The 21,878-nt window shown below is 39.9% G+C and overlaps 1 protein-coding gene across 1 annotated transcript in view; it reads right to left on the bottom strand.

The window, feature by feature from the left end:
- The window catches only part of HHIP (hedgehog interacting protein), a 109,183-nt gene that overhangs the window by 34,986 nt on the left and 52,319 nt on the right, over positions 1-21,878 (bottom strand). The window contains exons 5-8 of the mRNA XM_065904730.1: positions 9,463-9,614; positions 8,911-9,084; positions 8,196-8,339; positions 2,570-2,691 (exon numbers count right to left, since the gene is read on the bottom strand). Of these exons, the coding sequence (XP_065760802.1) occupies positions 2,570-2,691; positions 8,196-8,339; positions 8,911-9,084; positions 9,463-9,614 (592 nt within the window). The remainder of the gene's footprint in view (positions 1-2,569; positions 2,692-8,195; positions 8,340-8,910; positions 9,085-9,462; positions 9,615-21,878) is intronic.

Raw genomic sequence — 21,878 nt, 5'->3', positions numbered from 1 at the left:
GTCCTTGCTAGACGGCATGGCAACCCACTCCAGTATTCTTGCCTGGAGAATCCCATGGACAGAGGAGCCTGGCGGGCTACATACAGTTCATGGGGTCACAAAGAGTCAGACATGACTGAAGCCACTTTGCACGCATGCACAGACAATGTAGGCCATGCCACAATTACTACAGTAATTTACTTTAACTCTGAAATGTGTTCCATGATGTGTAAGATGGATTCTTGGTATAGATCTTCAGTGAAAATAATTAAACCTTTTGCTTAAATTTTATAAAATGTACAGGGCTTCCATGCATAGCAGAATGAAGCAAAAATGCTCTGAAAATGCTTATTGTTATTATAACTTCCAAGACATACCAAATTTTCAATGACAGTATCTCTGAACATTTTGGAAATTGTGGACTTTAGAACTAAAATACTTAAACAAATAATACTTAATTTTTTAATATTGAGTTTTTTGTAGAAATACTTCTGTGTATACCTCCTAAACTGAGTCAAACCTCTGTCAAATTCTAGAAAATGTTTAAGCTTACACTTTAATGAAAATAAAGGCATGGTACATAAAAGGTCTTCAAAACCACATTTGTTGCATATTTCAAAACACGGTCACTTAGTCAAGTAATATCTTCATTTAAAATGTTTTAAGAGTTTTTGTTTACAGGGTCATGTGGTTAACAAAGTCTATTTCAGTCATTCCTTCAGAATTACATGTGAATAGTCATGTATCTCAATCTTTCCATGCATGTTATTATGTTCTCAAATATAAAGATGCCAATTACAACGAAAAAGATACAAAGCCCCTGAAAATTAATCTGAAAATTACTTATTACATACTTGAATAAATCACTATCATCAGGAAGTCTTTTAGGCAAAAGCTTGTGTGGGAAGACAAAAATTCTAAAGTCCTTCCCGCTTCTCATGTGATTATGGTGAATAGGTGAATGCGTGCTCAGTCAGTCATGTCCAACTCTTTACAACTCCATAGACTGTTGCCCTCCAGGCTCCTCTGTCCATGGGATTTTCCCAGCAAGAATACTGGAGTGGGTTGCCATTTCCTTTTCAGGGGATCTTCCTGACTCAGGGATCGATCCCAAGTCTCTTGCGTCTCCTGCACTGCAGGCTGATTCTTGACCACTGAGTCACCGAGGGTGCCTGATGATGGTGAACATGATATTATAAAAAGTAGAACAATTAAGTTTTAAGTGAATTTAATTTAATCCTCTCCCAGGGTACTGAGAGGCAGCAAAGCTGAATGTCTAAGGTCATGAGCTCTGGAATCAGGCTACCTAGGTTCAAATTCAGATGCTGTCACTTTCGTGGTGTGACCAGTGAACTTTCTGCGTCTGTTTTCTCATCTGTACAGTGTGAACAGTAAGAGGACTTCCAGGATTTCTCTGTAAATGAAATGAGTGAAGTTTGTAAAGTACTTATTACAGGCACTGGCATGTAGTAAATGCTGTGGATGTGGTTATTTGTGTTTTTTTTTTTCTGATTTATTGAGGAATAATTGACAAGTAAAATTTGATATATATAAATAGTAAAAGAATTCTGCAGCTGTGTTTTTAATATATAAATGTAGGGCCATCCATATTGTAATCAGTTTCAGCTGAACCCAAATTAATATGATTGTAGAATTTAGTTTAATCTACAAATATAGCTAAAATTCCCACAGGCTAGTGAGTCATTAGATTTTTTTTTTCTAACCACATTATTCTTTGGTTTGGCTTTTATAAGATTTACACACACATACACAAATACCTGAAAAAAAATAAAGTAAAATAACTGAACACTACATGAACCAGCACAGCTGCTTCATTCCTGGTACTAAATAAATATCTGTATTGAATGAATAGAAGAAGCAATCAATTCAATAATCTTCATCTACTATGTTCCCTGAATCATATATCATATATGATATACCGTTTCCTCCAAAATGAGTAAATACAAAAGTGTGGAAAAATATTAACTTTAAATTTTAATATGTATCTCAAATACTCTAGTAATCATGTCATTAAAAATAAGATCTAAACATTCCATCTTCATGACTTGGGTAAATAACATGTTTTTATAAGTCTATTACTTTGTTTTCTCTAAAATAAATACCTTTAAAAAATACATTCTTATTTGAAACACATAATTTTCCTAATTGCTGAGACTAGCATGTTGGGTATTGAGAAATTTCTTACCCTTAACACTTATTTTTTTTCTCTGTATATAAGATGTTAGGACAAGTTCTCTCTTATATATTAAATAAATAGAAGGTATTCACCTTGATTCTCAGATGAGCAAAATATAAACTGCTAACTTTTGAAGGTCCATTAAATTCTTTGGACCTACAGAGCAGCATTCAATCCACGGGGAGGGTAATTACCCAAATGGAGCCCCTAGGGCTTGTAAGAATCACTGGACCTTTAAGAAGCCAGCAACTGATTCTGTTACCACTGTTAGGCCAGTGTTCTGATGCTTTCATAAATGCTCATTTTGCAGAAATCCTTTTCTCTTCAATTAATACACTAAAATAAAACAAAGCCCAAATGAAAGCCCAAATCAACAAATTATGCTCTACTTACCATAATCTTTCCCCTTTATGATCTGTAGGATTCTGGCCGATGATCTGTTCTTTCCATTGGAGTCTGAACAAAGTATTGTTAAATTGATGTTTATATCAGTGGGGTGTCGATCCACAGCGCATCTGCAACAAAAGTGGGGATACTCATGAATTCCTACCAGGGTATCTTCCAAACTCAGAGATTCCTGACACGGGAACGCTCTGGGGGCTGGCAAGGATCCTAGGGAGGATTTAGTTTGGAATCTCTAGAAACCGCCGAAGGAAACATCCTGTTTGTTTACTCTGCTGAAGTTTAATGAGCTCTGGAGTGTATTTCTTAATTTCTTTTGGTACCTCCCTCCATTATGAAGCTGCACGCTGACTTAAAACATGCGCTAGTCTGTTGTTAAGGGAAAGCACGGATATGATACCTGGGTAACGCACAAGAGTAGGAACAGAGGCACCATCAACTCACACCTGCAACCGGTGCTACATGATACGTGGACCCTGAGTTGTGATGATCCAGCATTATGATGCTGTGGAAGTATTACATGGTGAGGAGAAACTGTACTTCAAGTTTTGATCTTCTCCCAGACTAATGACATGTGGTACAATACTCTCTTGTGATGCTGGGCAGAGGCAACTACAGTTCCCAGCAACTCGCGCCATCACTAGAGGAATCAACAATGCATAGACAACCACTGTGTATCCCTACAACCATCCTGCTTTCCACTTTCAGTATAACATTTGATAAATATTGAAATATTTGATATTTGATAAATACCTCATGAAAACATAGGCATTCAATATAATGGCTTCCCTGGCGGCTCAGATGGTAAAGAATTGGCCGGCAATGAAGGAGACCCAGGTTCAGTCCCTGGGTCAGGAAGATCCCCTGGAGAAGGAAATGGCAACCCATTCCAGTACTCTTGCCTGAGAAATCCCATGGACAGAGGAGCCTGGCAGGCTACAAGTCTGTAGGGTCACAAAGAGTCAGATACTACTGAGGGACTAACACAGAAAGTGAAGTCGCTCAGTCGTGTCCGACTCCTTGCGACTCCATGGACTGTAGCCTACCAGGCTCCTCCATCCATGGGATTTTCCAGGCAAGAGTACTGGAGTGGGTTGCCATTTCCCTCTCCAGGGGATCTTCCCGACCCAGGGATCGAACCCAGGTCTCCTGTCTTGTAGGCAGATGCTTTACCATCTGAGCCACCAGGGAAGTCTAACACAGATACACATTCAATTAAATAGGCTCTATGTTAAAAGATTTTGCCTAACTGTACACTAATGGAAGTATTGTGAGCATGTTTAAAGTGGACTACATAAGCTATGACATTCGGTAGGTGAGGACCATTAAGTGCCTTTTCCACTTATGGTATTTTCAACTTGCAATGGTTTCACTGGGACTTAACCCCATTGTAAGACAAGGAAGGTGTGTATTAGTTATAGTATTAATTTTGTGTTTCTTTTTTTAAAAGATTTTTTTAAAAAATGTGGACCATTTTTAAAATGTCTTTATTGAATTTTCTATAATACGGCTTCTGTTTTATTTTCTTGCTTTTTAGCTATGAGGCATTTGGAAATCTTAGCTCCCTGACCAGGGATTGAACTTGCACCCATTGCATTGAAAGGCAGTCTTAACCACTGGACCACAAGAGAAATCCATTGTGTTTCTTACATAGAATAAGTACATTCTAAAGTGTGGGCTGCCCTCACAAAGGGGAGCATGCACTCCAGTTTAAGGAATAAAATAAAGCTGGTCTCCACAACCACTTAAGTCTTTCACGTGGACTCCGACTTCATGTTCACCCCCTATCTGTGGCCAGAATATTTCTGTGACTTAAGCCACTGACTATAAACTCTATGAGGAAAGGAACTATTTTCAATCTCTTTATCACTGTTATTTCTGTTCCTTAGTTCAAATCCAGGAAAACAAGGAGGGCTCAATATTTGTTGAATGTTTCAGCCAATGAGTGACTAGCTATGGGGAGTGTGGGTTGAGGGAAGAATGAAATTGAATAATATTTTTGAAATTTTCACAAATTTGGAAAACAGACCTGCACTGTTTTCAGATTTCTTAAGCTTGGCATTACTGACATTTGGTACCAGATATGTGTCTTTTTCTGAGAGGAAAAGGGGGCTGTTCTGAGCATTGTAGGCTATTTAGCAGCATCTCTGGCCTCCACCCAATATGTGTCGGTAGCATGACCTACTCCTTCTAATTTGTGGAAACCAAAATGCTTCTAGACACTGCCAAATGTCCACTGATGGCAAAATCATCCCATTGGGAATCACTGCTTTAGGCTAACAAAATACATTCATGACAAAAACAAAATCATTGGGAATTTTAAAATAAATTAAATTTAAAAAAAATCTGAGAGTAGGGTCTGGGACATGAGTGACATAAGATTCATATGCAGCAATTATTTAAACAGCAACAATGAAATAAAACCTGTTGGGGCCAGATGATCTCATTCATATTAGAGAAACTATAAGCCTGATCTGCCAAAGGTGGGTAGCTGTTCTGTAGCCAGAGTCCCTTTCTTGTCCTCATTAATTCAATGATTCCCAGAATACAATGATTGGCAGGGATCATGACACAGACCTGCGGTGACTTAAGGTGGAACCAAGTCCATATAGGGTTTCAAATTTTTCCTGTATTGCTTTTCTTTTGAAGATGGAGAAATTCTGACCAAGAAAAAAGTTTGACCTGTTTCTAACAAGAAAGAGGAAATCTGGAGGAAAAGATGAGGTCTCCCAAAGGTGGAGCCTCTGGAGGCCATGAGGTCTAGCTCTGGCTGAGTACCAAATTCATAAGGTCCACTTGGCCCTTTTAACCTTTTTTCAGTTCAGTTCAGTCGCTCAGTCGTGTCCCACTCTTTGCGACCCCATGGACTGCAGCATGCCAGGCTTCCCTGTCCATCACCAACTCCGGGAGCCTACTCAAACTCATGTTCATCACGTTGGTGATGCCATCCGACCATCTCATCCTCTGTCGTCCTCTTCTCTTCCTGCCTTCGATCTTTCCCAGCATCAGGGTCTTTTCAAATGAGTCAGTTCTTCGTATCAGGTGGACAAAGTATTGGAGTTTCAGCTTCAGCATCAGTCCTTTCAATAAATATGCAGGACTGCCTTCCTTTAGGATGAACTGGTTGGATCTCCTTACAGTCCAACAGACTCTCAAGAGTGTTCTCCAACCTTTTTTAGTTTCTTATATAAAAAAAGCCCTGACAGTGAAACTTCTCTATATGATACTATTATTGTTGTTTAGTTGCTGTTGTGTCCAGTTCTTTGTGATTCCATGCACTGTAGCCCGCCAGGCTCCAGTGTCCATGGAATGCTCCAGGTGAGAATACTGGAGTGGGTTGCCATTCCCTTTTCCAGGGGATCTTTCTGACCCAGTGATTTTAACCCACGTTTCCTGCATTGCAGATGAATTCCTTATCACTGAGCCACCTGAGAAGCCCATATGATACTATACTCACATCATTAAACATGTATCCAACCCACTGGATGTACAGCACTAAGTGAAGTGAAAATGTTAGTCGCTTGGTCGTGTCTGACTCTTTGCGACCCCACGGACTCTAGCCCACCAGGCTCCTCTGTCCGTGGAATTCTTCAGGCAAGGACACTGGAGTAGGCTGCCATTTCCTTCTCCAGGGGATCTTCCTGACGCAGGGATTGAATCTGGGTCTCCTGCATTGCAGAGAGATTCTTTCATGTAAATTACAGTGCTTGGGTGGTAATGATGTGTCAGTGTAGATTTCTCAGTTGTAACAAATGAGCACTTGGGTGGGGCATGTTGAAAGTGGGGGAGTCAATGCTTGTGTGGGGGTTGTATGGGAAATCTCCTTACTTTCTGTTGAATTTTGCTGTGAACTTCAAACTAACCTAAAAATTAAAACGTCTATTAAGAAGAGGGAAGGAGGCACCTGATGCCAGCTACCTAAACGTGCTGGCTGACAGCTACCAGCAAGAGGATAAGCACAAGGGTCTTGGTCTGCTGCTCTGCAGCAAGGCGCTTAATAAAAGTCAGCTTTGCTCTGTAGCCAATAATTTTGGATTTTAGTTTCCTTTCTGCTTTATTAAATCCTCTTCTGCTTGAAATACTTTCAGAGGGAGGCAGATTGTTCAGCCCTCTACCGCCGGAGGATGTAAGACTCCACAGCACAGGCACTCTGCCACGTGTAAGGTCTGGGGAGCACCCCCCTGTGTTTTCACACGGAGGGGCGGGACTCCCCGGGAGGGGCGCATGAAGGGTCCGGTGGGATTGCGGTGACTCAGGCTGCTCCGACTTCAAACTGCCGCTCGGTGGTGGCATCTGTGCCTTCTGAGCTCCAGGAATGGAATGTGATGGTTTCCTCCACATCCTGAGCCCACCTTAAGTATTCCCTGTCGCCCAGATTTTAAGATCTGCTGAGATGCCAAAAAGGAAATGAACTGTAGACTTGGGCTTTGTTGGAGGGGAGATGAAGGGCAGGAGGGATTATAAAAAGAAAAAGTTCGAGAAATACTCACCTTGCACATAATGAACACTCAATAAACATTAAATAGCAATAATAACTTAACTAGTAAATGAATAAATGTGGCCAGATATCCCTTAGTATGAGTAACAGACCACAGACTGAATGAAGCCTTCATCATAGAACTGCTATACAGAATTATACTTCCTTGCGTTTTTCAAGTGTACCCCAAATTTCTCACTCTACATACTTCTTTATTTTGGGGTGGTGGTGGCACTGAGTGGCATATGAGATCTTAGTTCCCCAGTCAGGGATTGAACCCACGTCCCTCGCACTGGAAGTATGGAGTCCTAACCACTGGACTAACAGGGAGGTCCCTCTAGTTAGTGGTTGTTTCTTTATGATTCACTGTAGCAAACAGTCAATCTGAATTCCTTTAATACTTATAATTTTTTTCAAGTAAAAAGGTTAACATTTAGCTCAACTCCTTCCAAATGCCACTGAGTCATCTTATATTAAGTGAAGCTATGATAAGAACCATAATTTATTTAAAATCTATCAGTTGTATCAGACACGCTAGTGCTTCACTTACAGATTTGTATTTAATCAGTACAGCAACCTTGCAAGGTGGATATTACCATCCTTACTTACTGTATAAGGAAATTAACATTTAGAAGTGTTTAAGACCTGGGTTCAATCCCTGGGTTGGGAAGATCCCCTGGAGGAGGGCAAGGCAACCGACTCCAGCATTCTTGCAGGGAGAAGCCCCATGGACAAAGGAGCCTGGCGGGCTACAGTCTATGGGGTTGCAAAGAGTCAGATACAACTTAGCGACTGAATAACAACAGAGACAAAGGTTTATTATTTGTCTGAAGTGTTCAGTTTGAAGTCTTAATCATGACACTAGCCCACAGTGTTTATCTAATAAGGAACCATCCAAAATGTTAAGGTGATTTTTCTCTGTGAATTTGTCCTTTGTCTTGTCTAATCTGCCTTCTCAGTCTGCTTCACACGTTAATAGAAGAAAGAGAACAAAATGCTGGGTGACAAGGAAGCAGTGTGGTTTTAGCGGCACAGTGTTGGATGAGACTCGGCTGCCCTGGGCCTGGAAACCCGCCTTTCCCCACTTGGTGGATCTGTGCTCTGCGTAAGGCAGGAGAGAGGAGAGGCGTGGATTCTCACCTGCCTGGATCGTGGAGGCCGTGGGCGAACACCTCCGGGGGCTGGTTGGTGCTGTTGAAGTGCGGGTTGCTCCTGGGTATGGAGTAAGGCACGTGGCACACGTCAGTATCCACGTCCAGCCGGAGCACGGAACCCGTGAAGTCGCTGCGGAATCAGAGGACAGGTGAGGGCTTTCTGGTACATGTCTCACCTACACTAAACGCAGGGAGGTTACTCTATGGCTAAAAAAATAAAATAAAAACCACCTCCCCTCATTCGAGAAAAAATTATTAACGTTCCAAATTCCACGTTGTGGGAAATGAAACCAGAGACTGTTCTGTTTCAGACCAGCACCGAGACACAGACAGCTCGGGGTGACGGAAGGCTGAGGCATCGGTGGGGTGCTGCGTTTGGCATCCAGCCTCTAAAATGCCTTTTTTCCAATCCACGTGTCTAACGTCCCCTGAGAAGTGCCACTGAACGACGTCAGTCCGTTAGGTAGTGTGGAAGGTAGCTGTTGTAGAACCCCCATGGGAGGAGCTGGTGTGAGGACATCTCAGAAGAGCGACTTCCAAAACCACTACATCAGCAGATTTATTGAATTCCCTTCGTGTTATAAAAGCAGATGCTGATAATAACAGTTAAATGATTTAACCAAGGCGATCTAATTCAGTTTCTAATTCACTTAAAACACTTTACCGTCAAGGGGCACCTGCCTTTCTGTTTTGTTTTTTACCTTAATCCGTCCATTTCTTCCATATCATCCAATGTGATCATGCCGTCACCGAGGATGATGTACAGAAAGCCGTCAGGACCGAAGAGCAGCTGTCCTCCCAGGTGTTTTCTGTGAAGCTCGGCGACTTCAAGAAATACTCTGGCCGTTCGTAGATCAACCTGATGGGGGTTTTTCCTACGTGGTGGGGACGAAACAAATCATGATTGTGAAATTCGTCAGGTGGACCCACAGAAAGCAAATAGGATACCAATAGGGAAGCACACACGTGGTATGTAAATAAGCAAACTTACTGAAGGTATGTGTATAAAAATTACTGGAAAATTACATTAGTTTCTAGGTTTCCCAAGGGGCATTTAAGAGGAAAGAGAATTGTGGAAAATGCCAAAGCTACCATTTTTCGCAGTTTTCCTTAAAGACACAATCGGGATGTTCAGCCAGATGGAGATTGAGGTTTAATTATTGCCACCTGATGGTAAATTATTTGTAACTTCTAAACAAAAAATTACAAAGACGCAGTGAGAAAAATAACAGCAACCATTTTTTAAATGATACCTGGATACTGTGTATTCCACAACTCTAAGAATATGATCATGAGGCCCCATAGCCCACCGTTCTTGGTTGGTGGTATAAGACACATATAGCTTTCCATTTTTCTTGTAATTGGGATGGAATGCAAGGCTTAGCAGTCCTCTTTCATCTCCTCCCTGCAGTCAAATGAAAAACACAAAGAATTGTGAAGTTAATTACGTTCTTTATTGTGTTTCAACTGGAACCCCCAAAAGAGTCCCTTTCTTCTTCCTGGATAATCTTTGTCCAAACTCTTTTCTTTCCTTCGTTGCCTACTGCACACAAAAAAAGATTATAAAACATTTCACTTTGCAGAACTCTTTAAAGGTTAGAAACAAGACAATTGTCTTGTGTGGTTATCTACGCACAAGACGCTTACACCACTTTTGTGAAGTGATTTGTGTTGGTAATCTGGGGAAGCCAGGAAGACAAGTTGAAGTGCTGTGAAGAATTCTCTGCTGGGTTACTAGGCTGCTTGTAGTTCACAGAAGACAAATAAAAAGGTTCATAATCACCAGTCACTTCTAATCCAAGTCTCCCAAACCTAAAACACAGTGCGGGCTGCCAACTCCCACTGTCTTGGCAATCTATTTAGAAAACAGTTAAATTGCTTGTGTAATATGTAAACCTTTGTTTTACCCTGGAGGCATCTACATCAGTTGTCACAACCATGGTGGTCTGTTCGTCATAGCTAGGTAATAAGCAGCCTTGGCCTAGAAATGAGGTATTTTTACATAGATCCTTTCGCTGCCTCGAGTTTTTTCTTTATAGAAAGATGGAGAAATGAGAGGAGAGCTAAAAGCCAGGGCTGGGGTGGGGGTGGGAAAAATCCTAGAGAGGAAAGGGGACACTAGGAAATAAAAGAAAAATCCCAAACAACTTTCTTTTGTTATTACATGTATGTCAAGAATTGTATACATTAGGCATGCCAAATGCTGTAACAATTAAAACATCATCGTGTGCTTAAATAGAAAGGCATTTTATCTTTATTTTCTGCTAATTCAGCTTGATGAAACTCAATATGGTCTTAGCATTTGTTTTATCCCACAAGTAGTCTAGGAATTTCTATAATGAAATCAAAGTATCTAAAATTATCGAGATCAGATACTTCAAGTTCACATCCTGGTAAGCTAGTGAGCACTTCGTCTGTACTCTGCTGAGTTATGTACAATGGCAAAAAATGTGACCGAAACTGACCTTATCCATGTTATTTCATTAAACAGCACATCTCTTAGGGTGAAAAGCTGCAAGCTACTCCTTAGACGTGTCAGAGGAGCAAAACAAATCTCTAATATTGCAATTTCTTCACTGGGTTATGCTCCATCATTCTCCTGCCTTTGTTCCCCAGAATAGCTTGTGTTACTAGAAATATATGACACTGTGTACAGTTTGTATGCTACATGGATTTGTGAATTTTAAGTTCTAGGCATAAAAGTTTACTTTTAATAAACATTGTTTATTTCCTGGATTAGAGAAAAACTGCTTTCATATGTATGCCATCCAAAGCGGAAACATCCAAACTTTAAGTGTGTGTAAGTAATAAAGTGGGTGCAAATATCCCAGAACTACCAAGTTATTATTCAAAAGGCCAGCCTCTTCATTTGCATATCACAATATGATTAATTTTAACAATGAGAACTATCTCACTGAAGGGTAAGTCTTTATGACTTTATGAATGAGTCTGTTTTTCTGGATTATCTTATTATGATGATTTTAATATTGACTCATCTTTCTTCTAACATGTTTATTAAACAGATAGCTCTTGCCTTTCTTATGAGACATTGAAAACAGGGATGTGTAACTAATATTTGATTATAGAAAAACCAGTGCACATCTAAACCTCCCTGATGGCTGTAGAAGGAGGCCTAGGGGTGGGATTTAGTTTGCAATTTATTCCTCTTCCGGATACATCCCCCTCTAAAGCTGTGAATGCAGGTTAAGTACTGCATGCCCACTTCACAAATGTTTGCGTTCCACTAGAAGAAGATTTTGTTGAATGTAGTTCTTTTGTAGTCTTTAATCAAATCATCTGAAAGACAATTTGAGCTGGCTAGCAATGTGGTTTAAAACTGTGCTGGTTGCTTTTTGGGAATTAGGTGTAGAATTCATGCACGGTAGAGAGACAGATGCAAAAAGAGATTTAAATAAATCCACAAGTGATAGAAGACGGTTGTTTACCTTAGAGATTGACGTATCTCACGAATGAATTTGGAGTTGGCGGGGGCATCACTGATTTTCATTAAAGGGCCAAATATGAAAACAGAATGAGACATCTGAATGACAAGTAAATAAATCAAGAAAGTCATTTCAAAAATGTCCTGAATTTTTCAGGTTATAGGATTTACATTTGTTTAGGTGGTACTAGCGGTAAAGAACTCTCCTGCCAATGCAGGAAACATAAGAGATGCAGGTTTGATCCCTGGGTCAGGAAGATCCCAGGAGGAGGGCATGGCAACACACTCCAGTATTCTTGCCTGGAGAATGCCATGGGCAGAGGAGCCTGGCGGGCTACAATCCATAGGTCGCACGGAGTTGGACACGACTGAAGCTATTTAGCACACACACAATAGTTACACATGATTTCACTTTTCTAAAGTCAATTTCCAGGTGAAAAGTAGTGTTCTGGGTGGTTTAGAAACAGGACTAATGACTCAAGTCATTTCAGAGAAATATTCACTTTCATAATTATAGTGATGAAAAAATTTAATATACTGTGTAAACAACCTAGGGTGTCTCTCAAAACTAGCTTTTAAAATTATATCATATAACACAATTCAAAGATTGGAAAGGAAGGATATTTGACTCCTGTCGGTATTTTAAAGTATTGGTAGGCTCACATTTAGCTTGAATTAGCCTGCAGAGGTATGCTGTCCATTTAAAGCATGTTACAAATCATAAGAATGGAGAAGTATGTCGATTGGGCACGAAGTTTTAACTTTGGACCAGGGTCAGAGACTGTAATGCCAGAACCACCATGAGATTTTTGAGGTTTCCAGACCTTCTGTGGTTGCCTCCACCAGTCTTCATTAGCCGCCTGAGATCCTGAGTGTTGACCCCTGGCGCCAGGATCGAGAAAACGGCCCAGCTCTCGCAGGCTTATCAGAAAGCCCTTAAGTCAATGTTACCGTCTTCTTATCTTTCCCATTCTTTCCCTTCATTATGTGTAGTTTTATGGAATGAAAACCAAGCACTCCTCTCAGAAATATCAAATTATTGCACTGTTTCTGCTGAGCATCTGGGGCGAATGAACCTCTAGTGATTAATTAGTTCAACCCAGATGTCTTAAAAGGGAGACAAACATAGTCCTAGATGGCAAGCGGAAGCTCCGCGGTGCAGGGAGCCACACCTTTCCAATGACACTGACTTCTGACATCATACTTGTGAAAACTGTTAACCTAATGTCCAAAATGTTTACCCTGAGTGATGTGAGAAAGAGTAATGTGTCCAAATATTCACATTATACTTTGTACTTTATTACTCAAACCAAATGCTTTGTGTATCTGCTGCTGGGAGTGACCTCCACTGCCTGAACCAAACAGGCAAAAAGTAGTTTACAACAACACTTAAGAGTTTCCTCTATTTGGATAATGCTTTTTTTCTTTTTTTTCAAGTTCACCGACGGAAGCTTCAACAGAATATCATTACAGGCTACCATGAGCCCCTTTCTTCCCCGTGCTCAGGCCTCTCAATACCACATCAACTTCTGGACAGCCTCTCACCAAGCACCAAAATCAGGTACTTGCATGATTTGAAAATAATGTCCCTATATACTTTGAAACCTTGAGATCAACCCATGTTTCAGGGTGCATCATAAAACCTTCTTTAGGAACTTTGGTTAAGTAGCTAACCACCATTGTAATCATCATCCAGTTCTCAGGAACAATTTCACAGGGTCAGCAGAAAAGAGACAAAGCCCATAAACAAAGGGTATTGATGACTTTCATGTAAGTACAAGATGAGATCTAGTCCTACAGTTTTGAGATAAACTCCCCCCTGGTGAACACACCACAGTTCTAACCAAAGGACTACAAATATTCCTCTTTGAAGAAGAGGAAGCACCTGTTGAAAAAGACAGGGACTCATGAGATGATTCTAACAGGAAGTATGTTTTACTTTTTTAATAGAAATTGTGGGGCATGGCCTTTCATTACGGTATTTTAAAGAAAACACTCCAATGTTTTCATATTTCAATGTGGCTAAAGCTAAATTTTTTTCTGATTTCTGCCTGCTTTAAAACTGGCCTTAATATTTTCTGTCTGGCAACTGACTTGTGTGTTTTAGGAAACAGGGCTGGGCTGCGCTGAGCTGGGAGCATCATTTCTCAATTTTGCAGTTCGCTGAGTGACCCTCTGGCAAGTGACTGGCTTCACGTTCAGTGATCTATAGAACAGCCCTATGGTATAGAGAAAGCAAGGAAGTGTCAAGTAAATAAGGCACTCCCTGTTACTGTCTTGTCGAACAAAAAGCGCATTTAATACTCACTCAGCAAATATTTATTGAATATCTACTGCGTGTTAGGCATTATACTTGGCACCAGGGGTGAGATAATCAACAAGAACCAATTCCTGTCTTCCAGGTGCTTATCCAAGGAAGCAGGTAACAAAGTTTTCAGTTGTTATTTCCCCTATAACTTCTTTTTTATGATGCTAATTTGAGATGCAGGGCAGTTAATGCTGCACTATTAGAAATATGCATGGCTGCAAACCAAGCATTAAAGAGAGTAAATACCTATTCTGGGTAACTTCTGACACGAAGTTTAATTAGCATATTTTCAATGAGCTTTCTCCACTCTAAAACGTGGTAAAAAAAAGAAAAAACCCTGGTTTTATGACAGATAAATTACATGAAGATTAGGCAGAGTGTCTGCAAATAGTAAAACCATCTTCTAAATTTATCTTACACCTGTTACCCAGAAAAACACGTATGAATGAAGACCTCTAGTAGAACTTTTGTTCTCTTAGTAATGAAGGAGTTTCTAGGAATTAACCTAAGAACAGACTGGTGGCACTTAAAATTCTCTATAAAACATATACTTTTATTAAAAGGCAAGTCACACATTTCCTTTATTAATTGTCTTAATGTCTATGTTTTAATGGCACATTATCAGGAAAGGAACAAGAGAACTTGGAGACCAATGTGAGCCCCTCCCCGTACAAGCCTGTGCTTCTTAGATTGGAGCCTTTTGTTATTAAGAAATGACAAGCAGGTTTATTTGAGAATCGTTCATTCAAATACAATACCAGGTTTCTATTACTGCTGTAAAAAATCAGCATAAACTTAGTGGCTCAAAGCAATATAATTGGATTATCTTAAAATTAGTAAGTTAGAATCCAACACAGGTCTCACTGGGCTAAAGAATTGTGTTTTCAGAACCATGGTCCTTTCTAGAAGCTCTTAGAGAAGTCATTTCTTGTTCCAACTTCTAGAAGCCCCTGGCATTCCTTGGATGTTGCTCCATCTTCAAAGTCAATAATAGCAGGGTTGAATTCTCATCGTTCCCACTCTGACCTTCTCTGTGCCCTCTCTACTTTTAAGGATTTGTGATGACACTGAACCCATGCAGATAATTCAGTATAATCTTAATTCCATTGCAACCTCAATTCCCCTTTGCCAATTAGGATGAGGAAGTTTTGGCGGGGGAGCTTCCCCAGTGGCTCAGATGATAAAGAAATGGCCTGCAATGCAGGAGCCCCAGGTTTGATTCCTGGTTTGGGAAGATCTCCTGGAGAAGGGAATGGCTACCCACTCCAGTATTCTTGCCTGGAGAATTCAATGGACAGACGAACCTGGCAGGCTACAGTCCATGGGGTTGCAAAGAGTCAGACATAACTGAACGACTTTCACTCACTAATATCTTTTGGGGAAGGGCATTTTCTGCCTACTCCACTATTTTAATCTGTTTTTTAAAAAGGATCCAAAGCACTGATGACTTGAGCCATCTTGGACGTACCCTGAAGGAGAGGATGAATGAAGCTCACTAATACATTCACAAGGAAGTATCTAAGGAGAAGATGCCTGGTGCTGGAGAAGACTCTTGAGAGTCCCTTGGACAACAAGGAGATCAAACCAGTGGGTCATAAAGGAAATCAACCCTGAATACCCATTGGAAGGACTGATGCTGAAACTGAAACTCCAATACTTTGGCCACTTGATGTGAAGACCCAACTCATTGGGAAAGACCCTGATGGAGGGAAAGATTGAAGGCAGGAGGACAAAGGGATGACAGAGGATGAGATGGCTAGATAGCATACCGATTCAATGGACATGAACTTGGGCAATCTCCGGGAGACAGCGAGAGACAGGGAAGCCCGGCATGCTGCAGTTCACAGGTTCGCAAAACTTAAGACGTGACTTAGGGACTGAACAACAACAACAGCAGTGACCTAAGAAGAGCACTGTCACGGCCAGCACTCTGAGCTGTCGGTGTCACAAGGACAACCAACACCCTTCAAAGTGAAGTGAAAGCACTTCTCAGAATGCAGGAGGAGAGAGTGGAGACCATCTGTATGTGGGCACAGATGAACTCAGTCAAGAGCAGAACTCCTGCGTTAATCACAGGATGCAAAGAAGGTAAAGTCAGTGTAGGCAAAAACCATTTCCAAGCGCTAGAGGACTTCATTCTCACTAAAACTTTATGTTGGCTTGTTCATAAGTTTTGAAAAGCACTGTATTCATTTCTCCACAACTCCTGGAAAAGATGAGAAGCAGTGCTCTTCAACAGTTCCAAAAGTCTAATTTGGTCTCAGAAGAGGAGTCAATCTCCTGAAGAACCCAGAGGGCTTATGGGAGGGGCTGCATGATGTTACAGCACAGCATGATGTGGGATGTTGTATAATATAATGAAAAATGTACTTGATTTTTGGCCCTGTTTCTTGGCACAGAGCTCTTAAAACCACTGGAATTTCCTGAGTGATAGGAGCGTCTTTTGTTCTTCATTAGCCTTACCTGAGTTTATGCTAACAAAGTGACTTTTGGTATTTCCCCTAGCCCCCATAGATTCAGGGCTTCCCTGGTGGCTCAGTAGTAAAGAATCCACCTGTAATGCAGGAGATGCGGGTTTGATCCCTGGGGTCAGGAAAATCCCCTGGAGGAGGAAATGGCAACCCACTCCAGTGTTTTTGCCTGGGAAATCTCATGGACAAAGGAGCTGGGAAGGCTACAGTCCATGGGGTTGCAAAGAGTCAGACGCAACTGAACAACTAAACAACAATCGCAACAATAGATAGCTTCAGGATGGAGACTGGTAGCTAGAGGAGTCAAAAGATGTAATTGGGGGGTTAGAAGTTTCAGCCCCACCCACCAACCTCCAGGGAGGGGAGAGGGACTGGAAGTTGAGTTCAGTCACCAATGGTCATGACTTCATCAATCAGTGAAGCCTCCCTAAAACCTTAAGTGGAGGAGTCTGGAGAGCTCCCAGGTGGGTCAACATTTGAGGCACTAGAGGGTGGCACCCCTGGAGAAGGCATGGGAGCTCTATGTCCCCCTAACTTCTATACCTTGTCCTACGCTCCCTTGTAACTAAGTGCTCCTGAGTTATAGCTTCTATAACAAACCTGTGGTGAAAAGTGAAAGTGTTAGTCGCTCAGTCTTGTCTGACTGTTTGCGACTCCGTGGTCTTATATATAGCCCGCCAGGCTCTGTTCATGGAATTCTCCAGGCTAGAATACTGGAATGGGTTGCCATTTCCTGCTCCAGGGGATCTTCCCAACCCAGGGATCAAACTCAGGCCTCCCACACTGCAGGAAGATTCTTTACCATCTGAGCCACCAGGGAAGTCCAACAAAGCTGTTATAGTAAGTAAGGCAACTTCCTGAGTTCTGTGAGTTGCTCTATGAGTTATCGAGCCTGGGGAGGTCAGGGTGGGGGCTCATGGGAACCCCCAAATATGTAGTCAGGTGGGCAGAAATGTGGCTAGTGTGGGGACCCATTTATGGCTGGTGTCTGTAGGGGAGGCAGTCTTGTAGGATTGAACCCTTAGTCTGCGGGGCCTGGGTGAACTCTGGATAGTTAGTGTCAGAAATGAACTGAATTGTTGAACACCCAGTGAGTGCTGGAGGATTGGTTGATGTGAGAAAACCACGCCCCCAGACCAAAAAAAAAAAAACAAACACTTGTCATTTGGTCTCAGAAAACATTCCAGAAAAAACCTGAGAGGTTCTTTAGCTCTGGGATCTAATGCCTGATGATCTGAGGTGGAGCTGATGTAATAGAAATAGAAATAAAGTGCACAATAAATGTAATGAACTTGAATTATCCAGAAACCATCCACCCACCCTGTCCAAGGAAAAACTGTCTTCCACGAAACCAGTCCCTGGTTCCCAGAAGGTTGGTGACCGCTGCTCTGTACCACATATCCTCTTTCTAGGAAGGAGCTCATGGTCAACTCTATTGAAGAAGTTTTAAGTTATACTTGGAATGATTTGGTAGTCTTCCTGTTAAACAAATTTTATTTTGGAAATGGACCTTTTTTTTTTTTTGGAATATCTTGTGCCATTTTATTATTCACTCTTCTGGCTTTTCTTACTTTCACTGTTCTCTGAGCATGAAACCACAATATATTGAGGACCTATCACTTATAACTTATAACTTATATTGAGTATAAGTGTATATATATTGAGTATAAGTTATAACTTATAACTTATATTGAGGACCTATCACTTATAACTCTCCCCTTTTCTTTAAAATTTCCTCAATTTTTCCAGATCCGGCTTTTCTTTTAAATAAGTTTGTCTGTAACTTACTCCGAGTTTCCTGATAATGAATGCTCTTCACGGCACTGTCTTATCTATCTCCTTAAAGCCTCTACTATGCTTAATTGTATTTACCCTCTGTTCCAGTGCTTTAAAAAAGTATTTAGTTTTCAAATGCTGGCAGGACCCATGCTCGCCTAGACCACACTCTGACAAAGAGGTCTGTCCTGCTTCACATGAAGTTGAAGAACTGCTAGGAGATACCCCAGTAAGTCAGAGCTTTTAGGAAGTGTTTTATGGGGTATATAATTTCTGGTATGGAGCAATTAGGCCACATCAAATGTACGTTTAGGGTTGTACATTTTATCTTCTGATGGTAGCAAATGCAAAAACAGATGAGAAAAGCATAAATGAGAGGATAAAAGATATTTGAGATGGAGACTAGCTACCTCAAAGTCACAGTACCCTCTTCCACGATTCTCTTCCCCACTCTTTTCAAGCATAAACAAAATAAATCAGCCACACTGGGTTTAAGTAATGACCTGCATGGAGGCAAGATACCAGAAGTGATTATTTTCTAGAATTTACAGCTTTCCAGCTGCTTCTTATTCCATGTACTAATATTCTTTTGACATCTTATGCCTATGGGGAAGAAAGTATACACATATTCAGTTATATAGGTAAAAACTGTTATGATCACAATAATTTACATCTGAGTGTACATGACTTATTTTATACTTTATTTTAAGCTTCCTAAGTTTATTTTAAACTTTAAATTGTGAATGGAACCAACTTTCCATCTGAACTGTGATATCTGATACGGGATGGCACATTAGAGTGGATTGACTTGTTCCTTTTATGCTATCCAGGCAGCAGTTAGTTGCTGTAGAACCTTTAATATATGCTGCCCAAGGAATCCAATATGGTATCAGGGAATGGCTTGGATACTAAGTACTATTTAGCTCAAAATGTGTCAAGTACTATTAATAATAATATCTGTCATACTCCAGAGTTCAGTTCTCCAAAATGTCTTCTCTAAAAGAAAAAAAGAATGTTTCAATAAAACTAAATTGTGTGGAACATCTATTTGAAATAATGACAAAATACTAAAGCTACAAAAAGTATAAAGTCTTTTTAAAAAGAGAATCCTAGTATTAAATGCTTTTTTGAAGAAGGAAATGTATAGAGATATTGGCAACACTTTTAGAAAGTTCCTATGTTATATGTTTAGGGTACCCGAAAATAAATTAACAAAAGTTTTGACAAAAACTACAAGGACATTCACGGAATTAAAAATGAATAGGGAATTCCCTAATTGTCCAGTGGTTAGAACTCTGTGCTTTTCACTGCCGGGGCCCCAGGTTCATACCTGGTAAAGAACTAAGATCCCACAGGCAGAGAGGTGTGGCCAGAACAAAACCAAAACCAAACAAAATGAATAAAAATGATCATCACAAAAGACTGTAAATACATTAAGCTCTTCTATTATAACCTATGGGTTTAATACTTGTTGGGCCTTAGATTTTTAAAAGTACACATTTCCTGTATAACATAGGATATTCAAATATATAATATATATATATTAATATATAACTGAATCATTTTCTGTATACATGAAACTAACATAATATTGTGAACCAACTTCACTTCAAATAGATAAATAAAAATTAAAAAGACACATTTCTAGATTGAATTGAAAATGAGTAAAATATTGGACAGCTACATTTTTGGACATAGCAAAATATCAGATATGTAAATTAGGAACTAGACCAATTCTCCACTAGACTGCAAGGTTCTTAAAGGCAGGGGCCTCATCTTGGTATTTCTAGTGTCTTACAAAGTAAGACCAAGTGTCTTACAGTGGAAACCTTGTCATAAACGGTAGCATGCACTGAACACTGACTATGCGCCAGAGACCATGCTAAGTAATTTATAAGCATTATCTTATTAAAACTTTATAAAAACTCTAAAGTTTAATACTATTTTATTATTGTCTTTACTTTATGGATAGAGACACAGAGACGTAGAGGATTTGAATAACTTGGCCCAAATGTACAACTACAAGAGGCAAAAGAGAGATTACCTGGCTGGAGGAGAAATAATGTAAACTGTTATGTTCCACCACCTCACCAAATATTCCCTAAATGAAGACAGAAACAAACACAAAATAGATTGTATTCCCTCATTAGCATCCACTGTTCATGGACTGCGGCAGTATTGAAACAGTCTTACTTAAGTTTACAAAGCTCTGCAGGAGAATGAAATGAAGTTTATGTATCAGTTATTTGAAAACAAAGGTTAACTTAGGCTTTAGGGCAATGCACTGATAAACTGACTATCTGGAAGAAAAAAATCCTGAATTTGTGTATATTTCTGTGGCCCATGGCCCATTTAAAACTGGTAACTTGATGTCTCTGACTGGTGTATGAAGAGGTGAGCACAGTTAGCTCTGGCAAACCCAGGACCACCACTGCAGAACATTTCTATTCTTCAAGACTCAGTTAATAACATTCTTTCTCTCCACTAGTAATGTGCTCTTATCGTTCATCCCCTGCTTTACAGTTCTATCAAACTTGTTCCTTTCAAAGAGAAGTACCCAAATCATTTTGTAAATTGAACAGGGGTTCAAAATACTAAGTGAAGCATTAATTAAAGATAATATTTTTAGATGGAACAATACATAAAAACTATTCTGGTCCAGTGGCTAAGACTCCTTGCTTCCAATGCAGGGACCGAGGGTTCAATCCTTGATTGAATAAGATTCAACACGCGGCCTGGTGCAGCCAAAAAAACAAAGTAAAACAAAAAAACTAGTCTACAGCCAAAAAATAGAGTAGAAAGCTCAATAATCCTTTTAAGGAACTTATTTGGTTATTTAATGGGCAAGAAAGGCAAATTAAAACTCCTTGGCAAAGATCTCTCCTCCTCCTCATAAAATTGCTCAAATAATCAAAGAAGACAATGAATGAAACATCATTTTTATAAATTCCAAAGTGCAATTTGAATGGAAGATATAGCTATTACAATGGACAGTGAGGTAAGAGCCATCCTCAAACTCAATCAATCCACACAACACTAAGATTTTGGAAGGGAATGTGATTTTGAAGCAGAGAATGTGTAGCCCTACATTTGAATCAGATGAGGAATGCATTTAAATTATGTAGTGGAAGTATTATCTTGCCAGCTACCATCCGAAGAACTTTTGGACTTCAGAAAATTGCAGGCATGGAAAGGCACGCTGATACTTATATTTAGCACCAGGCTTACCACAGTTTTGATAAAGAGCCGTCTATATTTCTTCAGAACATGTAGGTGGCATGTGTTACCAGTGGCTTATTAATGAATGATTTGCAAAACTTGAGGTAATCTGAATTTTTATCCTAGCATTGAAACATACATACCTGGCTATTGCTATTGCAGGAACTTTTTTTCTCAGTTAAATATATATATATACTCAGTTATATATATATATACATATATACTCAGTTAAATATATATATATACAAACACTATACATATATATATATAGTATTCTCTAAAGTTAAAGTGATTTCTATAGTAAACAAAAAAGAATGGGAGAAACAAATTAACCTCAACATATGTGTTTACTAATAATATACATGACAAGTCACAATATTTTCTCCCCCCTAAAAACAAACTCTATGTAAAAATGTACTTCCCGGATTTATGATAGAAAAATATGCATTCTTG

Source organism: Muntiacus reevesi, chromosome 13, assembly GCF_963930625.1.
Source record: "Muntiacus reevesi chromosome 13, mMunRee1.1, whole genome shotgun sequence".
Classification (NCBI taxonomy): domain Eukaryota; kingdom Metazoa; phylum Chordata; class Mammalia; order Artiodactyla; family Cervidae; genus Muntiacus; species Muntiacus reevesi.
This window is presented reverse-complemented; position numbering and strand designations above follow the sequence as displayed.